We start from the raw sequence: 20,158 nt of genomic DNA on the forward strand, positions 1-20,158 counted from the left end.
GCCATGGCCGTGTGGGCGGTGTGGTAGCCGGGGTGTGGCGGTGAGTGTTGGCCGGGGTGCAAACCTGTTCTATCTTCGGACGGACCGGTGGCGGCGAAGCTCGTTCCCTTCTTGAAGGCGTCGTCGCGGCTCTCACTGCCTGTCGTGCGGCTTCAGGAGAAACTCTGATCCTTGGATCGGGCGGTGGCGGCGCGCTCCGGTGACGTATCCTTCCTGAAGGCGCCGCATTGGAGTCCACGGTTCGTTGCATGTGCCTTTATCTCTTCGTGGTAGTGTGCTAGGGGTGGTGTTGCTGCGTTCAGCGCTTATGTATCCTGCCTTGGGTGTGTGTGGTGTTGGCGTGCGTTTATTCCGGATGATGTTGATCTATGGTTTATATATAGAGCGGGACGAAAGCTTTTTTGGTATTACAAGGCCCACGGCCTAACGGTTGAATATTTGAAAGCCGGAGCCAGTTAACCATTCGCCGCGTCTTGCAGGTGATCCTGCGCGCTGACACTCCTTGCCTCCACGCGCAGCAGCTCTCCTCCTTCAAGTGCCGCATGACGAAGACTAGCTATGCGGTGTAACATTGCGAGCGAGGGTTCGTTGCCCTGATTGGCGGGATTTGTTTAGGTCAACTAGCTTTTTTTTTCTAAAAAGAGGGGACTCCCCGACCTCTGCATCAGAACGATGTATAAAAAACTAGCTGTGTAGGTTCGTTGAACTATTTGTCAGACTCAGCTTGTCCAAAGGTAGCTCCCGTCAATGGTAAGGCTAAGGTGACGAATGCACTATTTGCTTTTTCAAACAATGACGTACTCATCACAAGATGCAAACGATCATCAACGCGAAAATTCGTAGGCATCTCTCTGTAAGTGACTTAGATGATTTTCAGTTGCAACACGATCGAAACTTCAAACTAGAGTAGTATGAGCTTTGCTGCGCCATCCTGTAAGTGACTTAGATGATTTTCAGTTGTAACTCCATGATTTGGCCTAACTCGAGAACTAGTCCACAATGGGTTGACGTGGACGGAGGCTCTATCTACCAGTATCGGGTAACCAAGATGAAGGAGTTTTTAATTACGGCGCTGATCGATGTCAACACCCCTTATAGCTTAATTTAGTATTCACCGTCACATTCAAATTAATCATGTTAGCTAGATGATGATAGCTAACAACTCAACAACTCTCAGCTGTCTCAACTCAACAAAGTCAACCTTGATGATGCATGCCAGCTAATACAAATTTAGCTGGATGATCCGATAGCTAGCAACTCAACGTATATTATTCTTCTCTTAACGAATTATTCTTTCCTACTACGCTAGTGTAAAAAATGATCTTATATTATGGGACGGAGGGAGTAGTATTTTCCAACCCAGCTGTGTCGATAAGCGGGAGGGACCCATATTTGATAGATATATTATTCCACTGGTATGCAAGGTTGACGGATACAAACGGGGTGAAAAGTGCAGCGTATTTTGCTCGCCAACACAAGTTTCAGTTGAAGGCGAGAGAGACACGAGAGTCTGAACCCAAGTTTGAGTTTCAGTTGAAAGCCGCGGCCAAGTCAAGGAGACAAGGTGGAGGCGACCAAGCAGCATACACGAGGAATCGCCGATCCAACCATGGACGCCAACCTGCGGCCCGACCCTGCCGCCGGCGTTGAGCCGCCCTCCACTGCCACCGGAGGCGATTGGCACCAGCCCGAGGCACGCAGCAGGATCGTCAATAAGATGTACGTATGTATGTTGGGCGGGACTCACTCTATTTCATTCGATCTGGTTTCATCTGATCTGGTTTCCCCTCCCCGGCTCTTTCGGTTTCCCACTCGGAACAAAAATAGAGGAATTTCTGTCAGTTTTGCCATCGATCCATTCATCCATCCAAGATTTAGCTTTGAACTTTGATCTATCTGTACACACATATCCATAGCCGCGGTGACAGATTCGTCCGTCGTCTATCTACCTCCCAGTTTCTGTTCCTATTTGATTCTTCTTAGTCAAAATTCTCATCTTCATTAACTCTCAACAATTTAACACAGGTTTATTGACAAATTTACCATGGCATATAATAGAACTGAATTGGAGATCTACCCTGATTGGCTGCTCCGCCTACTCGTTCCAGTAATTAACCAGCTTCACATTTTGCACTATGCGTGCAGAACGGAAGCTCTAAAGAAGCGCCTCCCAGTATCTGCGCCAGAGGAGCTGAATCAACTTCGAGAGATCGCTGTGCGATATGAAAACAGGATCTATACTCAAGAAACCAATCAGGTAATATATATCTAACAAGCACAGCACACATCGCTTGTTTGAGGCACTTTGTTATATATGTTGCTTGGATGACATTTCATCAAATCTTAAGAACTGAAACACGTTCTCGACCATGCGAAACTGCTAATCACATAACAACTGTCGGTCGCAAGCCACTATTAGTAATTTGGTATGGAACTTCACATCATTTTCTTTTGCATTACACAGTCTGATTATTTGCGGAAGATTTCTCTGAAAATTCTCTTTATGGAGATGAAGACACAACAGGCTCCAAGAAATGCTACAGTCATTCCTGAACGAAACAACTCCAGTAAGGTACCATATACAGCAAACAGGGTGTTGCACAATTTATCATCTTCACTTGGATGTTAATACTTTTTTTATTGCATCAAGTGCTGAGATTATGAGCTTTATTGCATTAAATCACCCTCTCAAGCATAAGGTATAAGTATTTTGCATCTAGCTAGCTTGTATCATGTCTATGTAGTTTCAACCTTTTGGTTCAATGAAATATTATTGGAGGGTTTTTTCCTATCTAGTGGGGAGTTTGAGCTGGATGATACATTATCCCATAAAATTAATTATCGAGTGGGAATCTGTTAGAACTGTTTTCTTTATCCAAGTTCCTCTAAAAAATTATGTCAAAAAGGGGATTTGTTAGAGATGATCCAAGCATGCATACTGAGTGCGGCGGTCAAGTTAACCACATAACACCATCCCTTTCCTTGAGATCTAACAAAGTAGCATACAGGAATCGCCGATCCGCACAATTGACGGACCCACCGGGTCGGAACCCGCCGGCGGCGGCGGCATTAACCCGCCGCTCACCGGAGGCGATTGGCGTGCCCAACTTCAGCCCGAGGCTCGCAGCAGGATCGTCGATAAAATGCCGCCGCTCACCGGAGGCGATTGGCGTGCCCAACTTCAGCCCGAGGCTCGCAGCAGGATCGTCGATAAGATGTATGTGTGGGCTCTACTTGAGTTGAGTTGATTTCCCCAATGTCTAATTAATTTGATCCTTCCTCCGCCTTTTCCGGTTTCCCGCACATCTACAAGATAAAAATGAGGAGTAATTTCCTTTCCTCGGTCAATTATTTCCATCTGATATAATAGTTCTGATCTAGCCATATTCATAGCAGCAACAACATATTCGTCCGATCTAGCTCCCAGTTTCTATTTTATCCTTATTACTAGTCAAAATCCCCGCTTTGAATCTAGGTACACTAAGTCTGAACAATTTAACACAACATTTTGTTGAGAATTGGAGATCTAACCTTGCCTGCTCTACCTGCTCGTTCCACTTTACATTTCAGAAGATGCAACATGTTTTATTGCCCACAATAGTTGTAATGCAATGCATCACGCCCCTCCCTTAGATTTATTCACATTTTGCATTATGCATGCAGAATGGTGACTCTAAAGATGCACCTCCCAATATCTGCGCCTGAGGGACAGAACGAGCTTCAAAAAATCGCTGTGCGATTTGAAGAGAGGATGTATACTCTAGCAACCAATCAGGTAATTTTTCCTATCTTCGGACCAAAGCACACATTAGTAGTTATCGAGTTTTCCTTTAGTCAAACAGGGTTTATGAGCTAGTAATAGACCGAAATATTGATCATAATCTTTGTTATCGTCGATCATAGATTGAATCTTGCAGTGTTTTCTACCTTGAGTGTCTTGAGCTAGTTACCTTCCAATTCATGTTCCTACGCCATGTGTCCATGCATCCGAATTTGTTATAGATGAAACAAAACTACCTTTTGTTAAAACGATAGTACTACCCAAGTCCATGGGATGAATAAGCAATGGTATGCAATCATTTATCTCAGACTAAAAATCAAACAATGCCTTACTCCCTCCTCCCCTTTGCCTGAATGGGATTCATCTTAATTGCATCCACTCCAGTCTTGAAATTTTTTTAAAACATATTTGTTTGGTTAGGGTGTACCATATTATCACTAATTCCATTTCAAATTTCTATTTGTCTGCATATTTGTGGCAAACCTAGGAGCAGTCTACAACTCTCCATCATTTTGCCTAACTCACTTATGGTGAATATTTGTTTATTTGATAAAGTTGAGGTACACTGCCACTACTTTGATTTGGATTTTCTGTTCATATCACCTATTTGAGGTTGTGTGTTTTGCTGCTTAGTTGAATTTTTTTGGATCTAAATGTTTGAAATCCGAAACACCTTCTGGACCGTGTTAAACTGCTAATCACACAAGAATTGTTGATTGCAAACCACCATTAGTAATTCGGTATTGAACTTTGCATCATTTTTCTTTTGTATTACCCAGTCTGATTATTTGCGGAAGATTTCTCTGAAAATGCTCGCTATGGAAAGCAAGGCACAACAAGCTCATGGAAATGCTCAAGTGATTCCAGATCAAAACAACTCCAGTAAGGTATCATATACAATAAACTGATTGTCACAATTTATCATCTTCACTTGGATGCCAATAACTTTTTATTGCATCAAGTGATGAGATTATGTGATTTATTGCATTAAATCGCCCTCAACCCTCTCCCGCATAATGCATAAGAATTTTGCATCTAGCTCGTGTTATGTGTACGAAGTTATTGAACCTGAAGTAACATGGTAAGTGACTAATGAACCTGTTGGCTCAGTAAAATATTACTACATGGTTTTTCCCTGGATATTGAGGAGGTTGAGCTGGATTGTATGGGATCCCAGAAAAAAGTTCACCGAGTGGGAATATGTTGGAGCTATTTTTTTATTAGCTTCCTCTATACTAAATTTGACTCCTCCTATGTTAAATTTGGTCTATCCTTACGGACTCCTCCTATGTTAAGTTTGGTCTGCCCCAACCTCTCTTGATATTATCAACACACGTCACCCTTCTGTTGGGGAATGTTGCAGAAAACAAAAAATTTCCTACGGTTTCACCAAAATCCATCTATGGGTTCATTTAGCAACGAGTGATCGGATGCATCTACATACCTTGTAGATCGCGAGCGGAAGCGTTCAAAGAACGGGGATGAGGGAGTCGTACTCGACGTGATCCAAATCACCGGAGATCCTAGCGCCGAACGGACGGCACCTCCGCGTTCAACACACGTACGGTCAGCGTGACGTCTCCTCCTTGATCCAGCAAGGGGAAGGAGAGGTTGAGGAAGATGGCTCCAGCAGCAACACGACGGCGTGGTGGTGATGGAGCTGCAGTACTCCGGCAGGGCTTCGCCAAGCTGTATGGAGGAGGAGGAGGTGTTGGAGAGGGAGAGGGAGGCACCAATGGCGTGTGTGTGAAGCCCTTCCTCCCCCCCACTATATATAGGGAGCCTAGGGGGGGGGGCGCCGGCCCTAGGAGATGCAATCTCCTAGGGGGGGCGGCGGCCAAGGGGTGGGTGGCTTGCCCCCCAAGCAAGGGGGCGCCCCCCCTCCTTTTAGGGTTTCCCCTCCTAGGCGCATGGGCCCTAGGGGAAGTGGCGCCCCAGCCCACTTTGGGCTGGATCCCTTCCCACTTCAGCCCATGGGGCCCTCCGGGATAGGTGGCCCCACCCGGTGGACCCCCGGGACCCTTCCGGTGGTCCCGGTACAATACCGGTGACCCCGAAACTTGTCCCGATGGCCGAAATAGCACTTCCTATATATATAATTCTTTACCTCCGGATCATTCCGGAACTCCTCGTGACGTCCGGGATCTCATCCGGGACTCCGAACAACATTCGGGTTACTGCATATACATATCCTTACAACCCTAGTGTCACCGAACCTTAAGTGTGTAGATCCTACGGGTTCGGGAGACATGTAGACATGACCGAGATTGCTCTCCTGTCAATAACCAACAGCGGGATCTGGATACCCATGTTGGCTCCCACATGCTCCTTGATGATCTCATCGGATGAACCACGATGTCGAGGATTCAAGCAACCCCGTATACAATTCCCTTTGTCAATCGGTATGTTACTTGCCCAAGATTCGTTCGTCGGTATCCCAATACCTCGTTCAATCTCGTTACCGGCAAGTCACTTTACTCGTACCGTAATGCATGATCCCGTGACCAGACACTTGGTCACTTTGAGCTCATAGTGATGATGCATTACCGAGTGGGCCCAGTGATACCTCTCCGTCATACAGAGTGACAAATCCCAGTCTTGATCCGTGTCAACCCAACAGACACTTTCGGAGATACCCGTAGTATACCTTTATAGTCACCCAGTTACGTTGTGACGTTTGGTATACCCAAAGCACTCCTACGGTATCCGGGAGTTACACGATCTCATGGTCTAAGGAAAAGATACTTGACATTGGAAAACTCTAGCAAACGAACTATACGATCTTGTGCTATTTTTAGGATTGGGTCTTGTCCATCACATCATTCTCCTAATGACGTGATCTCGTTATCAATGACATCCAATGTCCATAGTCAGGAAACCATGACTATCTGTTGATCAACGAGCTAGTCAACTAGAGGCTTACTAGGGACATGTTGGTGTCTATTTATTCACACATGTATTACGATTTCCGGATAACACAATTATAGCATGAATAAAAGACAATTATCATGAACAAGGAAATATAATAATAATGCTTTTATTATTGCCTCTAGGGCATATTTCCAACAGTCTCCCACTTGCACTAGAGTCAATAATCTAGTTACATTGTGATGAATCGAACACCCATGGAATTCTGGTGTTGATCATGTTTTTCTCTAGGGAGAGGTTTAGTCAACGGATCTGCTACATTCAGGTCCGTATGTACTTTACAAATATCTATGTCTCCATCTTGAACATTTTCACGAATTGAGTTGAAGCGACGCTTGATGTGCCTGGTCTTCTTGTGAAATCTGGGCTCCTTGGCAAGTGCAATAGCTCCAGTGTTGTCACAGAAGAGTTTGATTGGCCCCAATGCATTGGGTATGACTCCTAGGTCGGTGATGAACTCCTTCACCCAAATTGCTTCATGGGCTGCCTCCGAGGCTGCCATGTACTCCGCTTCACATGTAGATCCCGCCACGACGCTCTGCTTGCAACTGCACCAGCTTACTGCCCCACCATTCAAAATATACACGTATCCGGTTTGTGACTTAGAGTCATCCAGATCTGTGTCGAAGCTAGCGTCGACGTAACCCTTTATGGCGAGCTCTTCGTCACCTCCATAAACGAGAAACATTTCCTTAGTCCTTTTCAGGTACTTCAGGAAATTCTTGACCGCTGTCCAGTGTTCCTTACCGGGATTACTTTGGTATCTACCTACCAAACTTACGGCAAGGTTTACATCAGGTCTGGTACACAGCATGGCATACATAATAGAACCTATGGCCGAGGCATAGGGGATGACACTCATCTCTTCTATATCTTCTGCCGTGGTCGGACATTGAGCTGAGCTCAATTTCACACCTTGCAACATAGGCAAGAACCCCTTCTTACACTGATCCATATTGAATTTCTTCAATATCTTATCAAGGTATGTGCTTTGTGAAAGACCTATGAGGCGTCTTGATCTATCTCTATAGATCTTGATGCCTAATATATATGCAGCTTCTCCAAGGTCCTTCATTGAAAAAATCTTATTCAAGTAGGCCTTAATGCTGTCCAAGAGTTCTATATCATTTCCCATCAAAAGTATGTCATCTACATATAATATGAGAAATGCTACAGAGCTCCCACTCACTTTCTTGTAAACGCAGGCTTCTCCATAAGTCTGTGTAAACCCAAACGCTTTGATCATCTCATCAAAGCGAATGTTCCAACTCCGAGATGCTTGCACCAGCCCATAAATCGAGCGTTGGAGCTTGCACACCTTGTCAGCATTCTTAGGATCGACAAAACCTTCCGGCTACATCATATACAATTCTTCCTTAAGGAAACCATTAAGGAATGCCGTTTTGACGTCCATTTGCCATATCTCATAATCATAGAATGCGGCAATTGCTAACATGATTCGGACGGACTTTAGCTTCGCTACCGATGAGAAAGTCTCATCGTAGTCAACCCTTGAACTTGTCGATAACCCTTAGCGACTAGCCGAGCTTTATAGATGGTCACATTACCATCCGCGTCTGTCTTCTTCTTAAAGATCCATTTATTTTCTATGGCTCGCCGCTCAACGGGCAAGTCACTTCGTTTTCATACATGGATCCTATCTCGGATTTCATGGCTTCTAGCCATCTGTCGGAATCCGGGCCCGCCATCGCTTCTTCATAGTTCGAAGGTTCACCGTTGTCTAACAACATGATTTCCAAGACAGGATTGCCGTACCACTCTGGTGCGGAACGTGTCCTTGTGGACCTACGAAGTTCAGTAGCAACTTGATCTGAAGTTTCATGATCATCATCATTAATTTCCTCTCTAGTCGGTGCAGGCACCTCAGGAACATTTTCTTAAGTTGCGCCATTTTCCGGTTCAAGAGGTAATACTTCATCAAGTTCTACTTTCCTCCCACTTACTTCTTTCGAGAGAAACTCCTTCTCTAGAAAGGATCCATTCTTGGCAACAAAGATCTTGCCTTCGGATATGAGGTAGAAGGTATACCCAATAGTTTCTTTTGGGTATCCTATGAAGACGCATTTTTCCGACTTGGGTTCGAGCTTTTCAGGTTGAAGTTTCTTGACATAAGCATCGCATCCCCAAACTTTTAGAAACGACAGCTTAGGTTTCTTCCCAAACCATAATTCATACGGTGTCGTCTCAACGGATTTCGATGGAGCCCTATTTAAAGTGAATGCGGCAGTCTCTAAAGCATAGCCCCAAAATGAGAGCGGTAAATCGGTAAGAGACATCATAGATCGCACCATATCTAATAGAGTGCGATTACGACGTTCGGACACACCATTACGCTGAGGTATTCCAGGCGGCGTCAGTTGTGAAACTATTCCACATTTTCTTAAGTGTGTGCCAAATTCGTGACTCAAGTATTCTCCTCCACGATCTGATCGCAGGAATTTGATTTTCCTGTAACGTTGATTCTCAACCTCACTCTGAAATTCCTTGAACTTTTCAAAGGTCTCAGACTTGTGTTTCATTAAATAGATATACCCATATCTACTCAAGTCATCAGTGAGGGAGAGAACATAACGATAGCCACCGCGAGCCTCAACACTCATTGGACCGCACACATCAGTATGTATGATTTCCAATAAGTTGGTTGCTCGCTCCATTGTTCCTGAGAACGGAGTCTTGGTCATTTTACCCATGAGGCATGGTTCGCACGTGTCAAATGATTCATAATCAAGAGACTCTAAAAGTCCATCTGCATGGAGCTTCTTCATGCGTTTGACACCTATGTGACCAAGGCGGCAGTGCCACAAGTATGTGGGACTATCATTATCAATCTTACATCTTTTGGTATTCACACTATGAATATGTGTAGCATTACGCTCGAGATTCATTAAGAATAAACCATTCACCATCGGAGCATGACTATAAAACATATCTCTCATATAAATAGAACAACCATTATTCTCGGATTTAAATGAGTAGCCATCTCGTATTAAACGAGATCCTGATACAATGTTCATGCTCAAACTTGGCACTAATAACAATTATTGAGGTTCAAAACTAATCCCATAGGTAAATGTAGAGGTAGCGTGCCGACGGCGATCACATCGACCTTGGAACCATTCCCGACGCGCATCGTCACCTCGTCCTTCGCCAGTCTCCGCTTATTCCGCAGCTCCTGCTTTGAGTTACAAATGTGAGCAACTGCACCGGTATCAAATACCCAAGAGCTACTACGAGTACTGGTAAGGTACACATCAATTACATGTATATCACATATACCTTTCGTGATGCCGGCCTTCTTGTCCGCTAAGTATTTGGGGCAATTCCGCTTCCAGTGACCACTTCCCTTGCAATAAAAGCACTCAGTCTCGGGCTTGGGTCCATTCTTTGGCTTCTTCCCGGCAGCTTACTTGCCGGGCGCGGCAACTCCCTTGCCGTCCTTCTTGAAGGTTTTCTTACCCTTGCCTTTCTTGAACTTAGTGGTTTCATTCACCATCAACACTTGATGTTCCTTTTTGACTTCTACCTCTGCTGATTTCAGCATTGCAAATACTTCAGGAATGGTCTTTTCCATCCCCTGCATATTGAAGTTCATCACAAAGCTCTTGTAGCTCGGTGGAAGCGACTGAAGGATTCTGTCAATGACCGCGTCATCCGGGAGATTAACTCCCAGCTGAGTCAAGCGGTTATGCAACCCAGACATAGTGAGTATGTGCTCACTAACAGAACTGTTTTCCTCCATCTTACAGCTGAAGAACTTGTCGGAGACTTGATATATCTTGACCCGGGCATGAGCTTGGAAAACCATTTTCAGCTCTTCGAACATCTCATATGCTCCGTGTCTCTCAAAACGTTTTTGGAGCCCCGGCTCTAAGCTGTAAAGCATGCCGCACTGAACGAGGGAGTAGTCATCGGTACGTGCCTGCCAAGCGTCCATAACGTCTTGTTCTGCAGGGAGAACAGGTGCGTCACCTAGCGGTGCTTGTAGGACATAATCTTTCTTGGCAGTTATGAGGATGATCCTCAGGTTCCGGACCCAGTCCGTGTAGTTGCTGCCATCGTCTTTCAGCTTGGTTTTCTCTAGGAATGCGTTGAAGTTGAGGACTACGTTGACCGTTTGATCTACAAGACATATTGTAAATATTTTAGACTAAGTTCATGATAATTAAGTTCATGCTAGGCTCATGCTCGACCTTTCGGTATTCTATATTCCGAGTCCATGTATGTACATGCTAGGCTCGTCAAGTCAACCTAAGTGTTTGCATGTGTAAATCTGTCTTACACCCGTTGTATGTGAACGTTGGAATCTATCACACCCGATCATCACGTGGTGCTTCGAAACAACGAACTGTCGCAACGGTGCACAGTTAGGGGGAACATTTTCTTGAAATTATTATGAGGGATCATCTTATTTACTACCGTCGTTCTAAGTAAACAAGATGCAAAAACATGATAAACATCACATGCAATCAAATAATAATAGTGACATGATATGGCCAATATCACATAGCTCCTTTGATCTCCATCTTGGGGCTCCATGATCATCTTGTCACCGGCATGACACCATGATCTCCATCATCGTGTCTCCATGAAGTTGCTCACCAACTATTACTTCTACTACTATGGCTAACGCGTTTAGCAATAAAGTAAAGTAATTTACATGGCGTTTCTCAATGACACACAGGTCATACAAAAAATAAAGACAACTCCTATGGCTCCTGTCGGTTGTCATACTCATCGACATGCAAGTCGTGATTCCTATTACAATAGCATGAACATCTCATACATCACATATATATCATTCATCATTCATCACAACTTTGGCCATATCATATCACAAAGCACTTGCTGCAAAAATAAGTTAGACGTCCTCTAATTGTTGTTGCAAGTTTTACGTGGCTGCAAGAGGGTTCTAGCAAGAACGTTTTCTTACCTACGTGAAAGCCATAACGTGATTTGTTAACTTCTATTTACCCTTCATAAGGACCCTTTTCATCGAATCCGCTCCAACTAAAGTGGGAGAGACAGACACCCGCCAGCCACCTTATGCAACTAGTGCATGTTAGTCGGTGGAACCGGTCTCACGTAAGCGTACGTGTAAGGTTGGTCCGGGCCACTTCATCCCACAATACCGCTGAAGCAAAATAAGACTAGTAGCGGCAAGAAAGTTGACAACATCTACGCCCACAACAAATTGTGTTCTACTCGTGCAAAGAGAACTACGCATAGACCTAGCTCATGATGCCACTGTTGGGGAACGTTGCAGAAAAAAAAAATTCCTATGGTTTCACCAAGATCCATCTATGAGTTCATCTAGCAACGAGTGATCGGATGCATCTACATACCTTGTAGATCGCGAGCGGAAGCATTCAAAGAACGGGGATGAGGGAGTCGTACTCGACGTGATCCAAATCACCGGAGATCCTAGCGCCGAACGGACGGCACCTCCGCGTTCAACACACGTACGGTCAGCGTGACGTCTCCTCCTTGATCCAGCAAGGGGAAGGAGAGGTTGAGGAAGATGGCTCCAGCAGCAACACGACGGAGTGGTGGTGATGGAGCTGCAGTACTCCGACAGGGCTTCGCCAAGCTCTATGGAGGAGGAGGAGGTGTTGGAGAGGGAGAGGGAGGCACCAATGGCGTGTGTGTGAAGCCCTTCCTCCCCCCCACTATATATAGGGAGCCTAGGGGGGCGGCGGCCCTAGGAGACGCAATCTCCTAGGGGGGCGGCGGCCAAGGGGTGGGGGCTTGCCCCCCAAGCAAGGGGGCGCCCCCCCTTTTAGGGTTTCCCCTCCTAGGCGCATGGGCCCTAGGGGAAGTGGCGCCCCAGCCCACTTTGGGCTGGATCCCTTCCCACTTCAGCCCATGGGGCCCTCCGGGATAGGTGGCCCCACCCGGTGGACCCCCGGGACCCTTCCGGTGGTCCCGGTACAATACCGGTGACCCCGAAACTTGTCCCGATGGCCGAAATAGCACTTCCTATATATAATTCTTTACCTCCGGATCATTCCGGAACTCCTCGTGACGTCCGGGATCTCATCTGGGACTCCGAACAACATTCGGGTTACTGCATATACATATCCTTACAACCCTAGCGTCACCGAACCTTAAGTGTGTAGACCCTACGGGTTCGGGAGACATGTAGACATGACCGAGATTGCTCTCCTGTCAATAACCAACAGCGGGATCTGGATACCCATGTTGGCTCCCACATGCTCCTCGATGATCTCATCGGATGAACCACGATGTGGAGGATTCAAGCAACCCCGTATACAATTCCCTTTGTCAATCGGTATGTTACTTGCCCGAGATTCGATCGTCGGTATCCCAATACCTCGTTCAATCTCGTTACCGGCAAGTCACTTTACTCGTACCGTAATGCATGATCCCGTGACCAGACACTTGGTCACTTTGAGCTCATAATGATGATGCATTACCGAGTGGGCCCAGTGATACCTCTCCGTCATACGGAGTGACAAATCCCAGTCTTGATCCGTGTCAACCCAACAGACACTTTCGGAGATACCCGTAGTATACCTTTATAGTCACCCAGTTACGTTGTGACGTTTGGTATACCCAAAGCACTCCTACGGTATCCGGGAGTTACACGATCTCATGGTCTAAGGAAAAGATACTTGACATTGAAAAACTCTAGCAAACGAACTATACGATCTTGTGCTATGTTTAGGATTGGGTCTTGTCCATCACATCATTCTCCTAATGATGTGATCTCGTTATCAATGACATCCAATGTCCATAGTCAGGAAACCATGACTATCTGTTGATCAACGAGCTAGTCAACTAGAGGCTTACTAGGGACATGTTGGTGTCTATTTATTCACACGTGTATTACGATTTCCGGATAACACAATTATAGCATGAATAAAAGACAATTATCATGAACAAGGAAATATAATAATAATGCTTTTATTATTGCCTCTAGGGCATATTTCCAACACCTTCCACTATTTACCGACGCTTCTAGAGGTCTGTGTGGTATGTGCTAAGCATTCTCAGATGATGTTGGACAAGCTTGGTGCTATCATAATTCTATCACCAATATCATCATGTCGGACCAGATCCTTTTTTTTGTGTGGTCACATATCCATCTCAGAATACACATCTCTACCACACCTAATATTTAGACATCTCACCTTTTAGTTGGCCAACATTCCGTGCCACATAAACTCAGGTTAAATTGACGTCCTATAGAACTCACCTTTTAGCTTTAGTAGCACTCTCTTATCATAGATGACGCCACAAGCTTGACGCCACTTTATCTATCCGGCTTTGATTCAATGGCTCAAATCATCGATATCACCATCCTTCTCCAACATTGACTGCAGATATCGAAAGGTGCTCTTCCGAGGTATCACTTACCCATCAAGGCTAACCCCCTCCTCATCGTGTATAATAGTACTAAAAGCACACTTCATATACTTAGTTTTAGTTCTACTAAGTCTCTAACCTTTTGATTCCAAAGTCTGTCTCCACAATTCTTACTTCCTGTAGCCATAGTCCATATCGCCGGCTAGCACCACGTCATCCGCAAAGAGCATACACCACGAGATATCTCTTTCTGTATCGCTTGTGGCCTCATCGCTCACCAAAGCAAAAAAGTTAAGGGTTCAAAGTTGAACCTTGTTGTAGTCATATTTTAACTGAAAAGTTATGAGTGTCGCAATCACTTGTTCGAACACTTGTCACAACATTATCATACATGTCCTTGATGAAGGTAATGTACTTTAAGTGAAAAGTTATTAGTGTCCCCAAGCCGTTTCCACGGAGAATTCTCCAGGATGCCAAGGGCATGAAGATCGTTGATCATGTTAGAGTGGCCATGGTAGTCGTTGCAGTAGTGACCATGATTGAAGTTGTCTTGAATATTATCAAAGTAGCAGGTCTCATTCATGTAGTAGTCTTAGCCATTGTAGACTTGTTCAAGGAAGGTGCTGAGGTAGTGGTGATCGACCGATACTTAAAGTAGCAGTAGGCGTCGGGATGTACATGGTACATATAGTCTCCGTTTCGAATCCGCATTTGATTTTAAAGACATGTTATGTACTTGCACGAATCTGATGGATACAGATTTTTGGTAACCAGATATCTAGTAGATATGGTATTGGTAATATCATGGGATGTTGATATCTGGGATTTGTTTTTGGATTATCACAATTTAGCCCATTCAACAAGCTCAAATACCCAATCAGACCACTCACTAGTCCCTAACCCATGCATTGGCACGGGCTAGTAAGTAAAACAATTTTTTTTCTATATTAGTAGTCATTTTAAGATTCATACTATTATTTAATGTTGCATTGTTTGCAAAAAGGAACTAAAAATACATAGAAAATGGTGGACAACAATTTCAAGTGGTTAGCATTTTAACACATGGAGGCATGGAGCATATGAAACACACACGCTTGTGCAATATTGAGGTCGCTGAATTTCCTAGTGGGAGTCTCTAATATCATCGGGATCCCTACCAGTATGTGTTCATTAATTGAACTCTTAGTTTACTTTGGGGGAAATAACTGTTAGATTGTCGTAGAAGTAAAAGTTGCAAGCTTGATTGTATTACTTTCATAACGAAATTTGATTTCCAACTCATAGAAAATTCTAAGATTCTATGAGTTGACTACTATGTATTTTCTATTATTTGTTAAAAATATTTATACCCCAAACACTGATGATAATTTTGATGTGGAAGATGATATCTACTCCCTCCGTTCCAAATTACTCGTCGTGGTTTTAGTTCAAACGACGAGTAATTTGGAACGGAGGGAGTATAATACAAGTTTCTTAATCTACTTTCAACACAAATTTGTAATCTAGATGGCCTCACGTAGTTTCACCTCTTTAAATTACATATTTTCAATTAAGACTTTTATTAATTTGTATTTATTTTAATTTTAGTACAATAGTAAAGACCAAACAATCCGTTGAGTGGCAACATTCAATGCACATATATGAATCACTTTATACTCATAATACTCTCTACTAAATTAGTACTGATTTATCAACACGAAAAATTACAAGTTTGCAATTTATATATTTAAAATTCTTTGTTTCAAAAACAAACTTAGATTTTTTGTGTAGTTTATTTTGTATTGGCGGAAGACAATTGAAATTTAAAACTTTTTTTAAGCAAAAGGCCGTGAATAAAGATATAAAAGCTATGTTCAATCAAATCAAATCTAACGCAATTCTATGAAATATTCTTATGTATAATCTTTACCATTACCTTAATTACATGGATGCAGTGAGTAGTCATTTATTCTAATTTGATAGATTATTATAAGAACGTGCCTCGATGTGGATTATGTGCAAAACATTTTGTTTGAGAAAAAATTACATGTAGGATTGAATAGTATGTTAATGCTCCCTCCATATCACAAATAGGTGAGGTTTCACATAAAACATCCCTAAATAGGTGATGTAATGTTTATTATATCAGTGAAAATAATCTAGGAACAAGAATAATATGTCGGTTTTAAAATGTGTGGACTTACCTCTTAATCCTGCATGATTGGAAATCGTAAGAGTCGGCATCGAAAGGTGCTGGATTACCCTATAGGAAAAACATTAGAAATCATGAGTTGTTGGATTCCAAGAAATTATATTTAGTGAAGATTGTCCTCTAGACACGATTATAAAGTGGCTCATAGGAAACACTTGTAAGGTTTCTTCCAAATGTACGAAAAACCTCCATAACATAGAATTAGAATGTTCAAATCCTAGAAATAAATTCAATCAAACAGGCTACACATGTGCTATCTTCAACAAAAAAGATAGAAAGAAGGATGACAGGATAATGAAAAATGGGAAAGATAGTAAGAGACATGTAACTGAAGGCATCATCACATCATGTGTCCCATATTTTCTAGCTACATTGTGCACATGTCGCACACACCGAACTTAAAGTACTCCAAGGCTCTATAAACCATCTATTTCAAAATTTCTCTAAATGTAACATGTGAAAGATATGATAAATTGTTGACAAAAGTACAATGTAATTTGGCTAACCTTGCATACATTCAGGAAAGCACATAAATAAACCAGTATGCTCCAAGCTATCTTATTTACAGTAGCACCAAGCAAAGCTCACATCGCAAAACACATACATCGTAATTTACGAACGTGAATAATCCTCTACCAGATGGCTTCCATATGCGGCAGGCTGCCTAAGAATTCAACAATCTGATGTTCGTCTTCACTTGGCCACCATAGTGTGTCTTCCTTGAGATTTATGAACATTGTGGGTTGTGGCACGCCCGCACTCTTTGTCTCCAGTCATCATCAACAATAATATTGCTTGCATCATCTAATCCTTATCTCTTACTGATATGTTGTCATCAATAGTTGTTGGATGTGAAAACAGCCACTCCCATGATTACATTATATCCATCAAATATCGTCATTTCCATGTCTCTGGTTAACATTCTTCTGTTTGTACATTTTCAGCCAGATACACATGCCTCTCAAAAACGTGCCCGTCTGACCTAGTGATCACTCTTGAGTGTAAGGAATTTGAACTCAAAAGAGTAGCGTAGATATGTATTTTTTGTTTTTATTTTGGATCATTTGTATCCTTGTTATATGTATCTTGTTCCTATATATAATATACTAGAAGGGTTTGGCACACTTCACTGCGTGTCGTCTGTGTGTTGTAATATCATTTTTTTTGTTATTTGGTTTGGCACGTGGGAAAGATGGAGTGTTTTTCTTTATAATGTGGTGTCTTGGTGGGTTTTCTTGAAGGTATGATCCTAAGATGTCTGCTAATCAACCAATACTTATAAGGGGAAGCTTCTTGCAACAGTGGTCACATGTATTATATTTGTGCTATAGTGTCACATGTTGACGCATTTTTTCTAGCTGGGTGAGAGGGCGAGCTGTACTGATACTCCCTCCATTCCACAATGTAGTGCGCCCGTGTTTCCTCAGATCCAAGTTTGATCGTAAATTTAACCAACGAGACTGACTACAGCGGGAGCAAAATTTATACCACTGTTGGTAGCAAACCCTCAAGATTGTTAAAACTCAAGTCTATGACCTGAAGGGACTTCATGTTTCTCAATTGGCTGGGAATGGACCCATTCCAGGCGCAACCAAAGAGGTAGAGCTCCTTGACGCTTGTAAGGTTCCAAAACCAGTTGTGCTTGAATGAAGTGCCAAAGAAGTAGTTATCAGACATATCAAGGACCTCGAGATGTGTGAAGTTGGACTTGGAATGTAAATTACTAGTAGTCACAGTACTATTAAGGCCACAATTTGTCAAGCGAAGCACTTTAAGTGAAGGGAGCATGTTAAACTTGTGAACCCAATCCCCCACAAAACTAAGATTAAGTCTGCTCATGTCAAGATGACTCAGCAAAGAGAGGCGTGGCAACCATGCAAGATGCACTGCTTGAAGACCATTATAATTCCAACAGACATCGAGATATTGCAACTTGAAGAGATTGCCTAGTTGGGAAGGTATCATCCCAGTGAAATATGCCCACGAGAGGTTGGGATACCTTAAGTTGCCGAGGGAACCCATGAAAAGAGGTATGCTTGTGTTGTTGAAGTCACTATAGCTCAGATCAAGATACCTCAGGTGTTGTAAATTAGCCAAAGAGGAGCTCATCTCTGCTGCCAACAAGCTCAATCATCTGCTCATGTTCGGATAGCCGTAGTTATCCATGTCGATGTTGCGGAGGTTGAGCTTGATTACATGGCCAGTTCGGTTGCTGCACCGAACTCCCTTCCATTGACAACAGTCGTCGCTAGGGCGCCCTGACGAGAGACGACCAACGGGGTCTAAGAGGCCTGCCTTGAAGGACAGGAGCGCATCTCGCTCACTGCTAAGGCAAGCCTCTGATACACTCGCTTGACCATTGGAAGTGGACGCTATTTGGGAGATGAGCAAGCAAAGGAGTAGTGCAGTTGCTCGAACGAGGAGCGCGAGCTTGGTCATATTGGTCGATCGGAAATGGCAGACGAAGAAGACAGTGGAGTGGAGCGAGCAGCTTATCTCTATTATTCCTCCACAAGCATCTTAAGCTAGTCCGCGTACTGGTCTTTTCATGTATACTTTTCATATGCTGAAGTTATTGCTAGAATTTGTAATGATCCGGACATTCGACCCTGCAGAGCACGGCAGAGCAGGCTGTGGCTAGAATTTGAATTCAAGACTCGTCCTGTTTCAAGTTGACACCCTAGTCCACGTCGTGGTCTTGCATACTTTTCTTCTAATGAAGTTGTGGCCAGGCACGCATGCATACTTTTCTTCTAGTGAATTTATACCGATGATTAGGATGGACAGTCGACACACAAGCATTGTTTTGGGGTGCTTAACCGATTCAGAGGAGGCTCCCTCCATGGAGCGCTTTACAAAATAAATTTTTTTACTATTATCTTTTTGCGAAAAATATTGTTTTTATATGACAAAACGTTCTAGAATATTGTGTGCATGCAGATATAGATCTATAGTACACGTGTACATATTTGCATCTATATGCATTTTCGTATGTGGCATTATTAAAAGAGAGACACGCATAAACGAAAACGAGCTTGTATTTTGCTTTTTGGCCAGAAATTTGTCTTTTTATATGTAGCCTATAAACTATTGTACTCCCTCGGTTTTTCTAACGTTTTCGTGAATCAATTGTATACAGACATTTTATATGTATATTATATTATACAGACATTTTATAAAAAGACAATATAGTTTATTACCCCTCCCTCGGTTTTTCTAACGTTTTATAGTGCGTTTGTTCATTCATTTCACTCTATATAATTCATATTGAAATATCTAAAACATATTATATTTGCTAATGGAGGAGTATTACTTAATGAAAATTTACATTCTCTAAAAAATGGAACTTTCCACATAAATCGAGAACATTCATATGTATCCATACAATATTATCATACTTTTAAGTAACACTTTCTGAATATTTGTTTGAATTAGGTACTGACGGGACCGGGTACCAAACCATCACACTTTCGATGCGCCCTAGCTATCAAAGACCAGTTTGATACATGACGACTTCCTGATTGTCTACCATAACAAAGTTTGCCGGCTCTGATGAAGGAGGGGCAATGACGGCAGCACGCCTTCGATTCGCTCCAGTTCTTGTAGTCGCCTAGGTGGTCTACCGACCTGGATGTATTTTTTTACTTCTGGTGTTCTTTGTACTATCTTGTCAGTTGATAAATAGATTGGAAGTTGTCCTCGCAAAAAAAGAAAGAAAAGACAGGATCGATATTTAGGAAAACAACACTTGACCGTAGGGCTAAGGTGTGTGGGCCAGGTGTGTTGGATCCACAAGGGCGCCTCCTCTCAGTTCTCACCCTAGTTTTGTGAACCCAAAAACTTTGAAAAGAATAATTACATAATGTCTTATATTTGTTTACTGAGAGGGTATTTTTTAGCCTTACATAATC

General features: G+C 43.1%; 1 protein-coding gene and 1 pseudogene across 1 annotated transcript; one reads left to right on the forward strand and one right to left on the reverse strand.

Annotated features, from left to right (window-relative positions):
* Positions 1–1,451: 1,451 nt before the first annotated feature.
* Positions 1,452–17,380, forward strand: LOC125525754. The gene is made up of 7 exons (XM_048690763.1): positions 1,452–1,719; positions 2,146–2,257; positions 2,465–2,572; positions 3,009–3,217; positions 3,664–3,775; positions 4,561–4,668; positions 17,192–17,380. The coding sequence occupies exons 1-7, from the start codon at positions 1,610–1,612 to the stop codon at positions 17,231–17,233; spliced, it is 801 nt and encodes a 266-aa protein (XP_048546720.1). The 5' UTR covers positions 1,452–1,609; the 3' UTR covers positions 17,234–17,380.
* Positions 17,334–18,748, reverse strand: LOC125525752 (annotated as a pseudogene).
* Between the last annotated feature and the right edge of the window lie 1,410 nt (positions 18,749–20,158).

The sequence above is a fragment of the Triticum urartu genome, chromosome 7 (assembly GCF_003073215.2).
Source record: "Triticum urartu cultivar G1812 chromosome 7, Tu2.1, whole genome shotgun sequence".
In the NCBI taxonomy this organism is placed as follows: domain Eukaryota; kingdom Viridiplantae; phylum Streptophyta; class Magnoliopsida; order Poales; family Poaceae; genus Triticum; species Triticum urartu.

What these genes read in the sequence shown, in the direction of transcription:
- LOC125525754 (XM_048690763.1), top strand. Translation starts at nt 1,610, where the DNA reads ATGGACGCCAACCTGCGGCCCGACCCTGCCGCCGGCGTTGAGCCGCCC. An exon ending in AGCAGGATCGTCAATAAGAT is followed by an intron (nt 1,720 to 2,145) that starts GTACGTATGTAT and finishes CTATGCGTGCAG; the next exon opens with AACGGAAGCTCTAAAGAAGC. An exon ending in ATACTCTAGCAACCAATCAG is followed by an intron (nt 3,776 to 4,560) that starts GTAATTTTTCCT and finishes TGTATTACCCAG; the next exon opens with TCTGATTATTTGCGGAAGAT.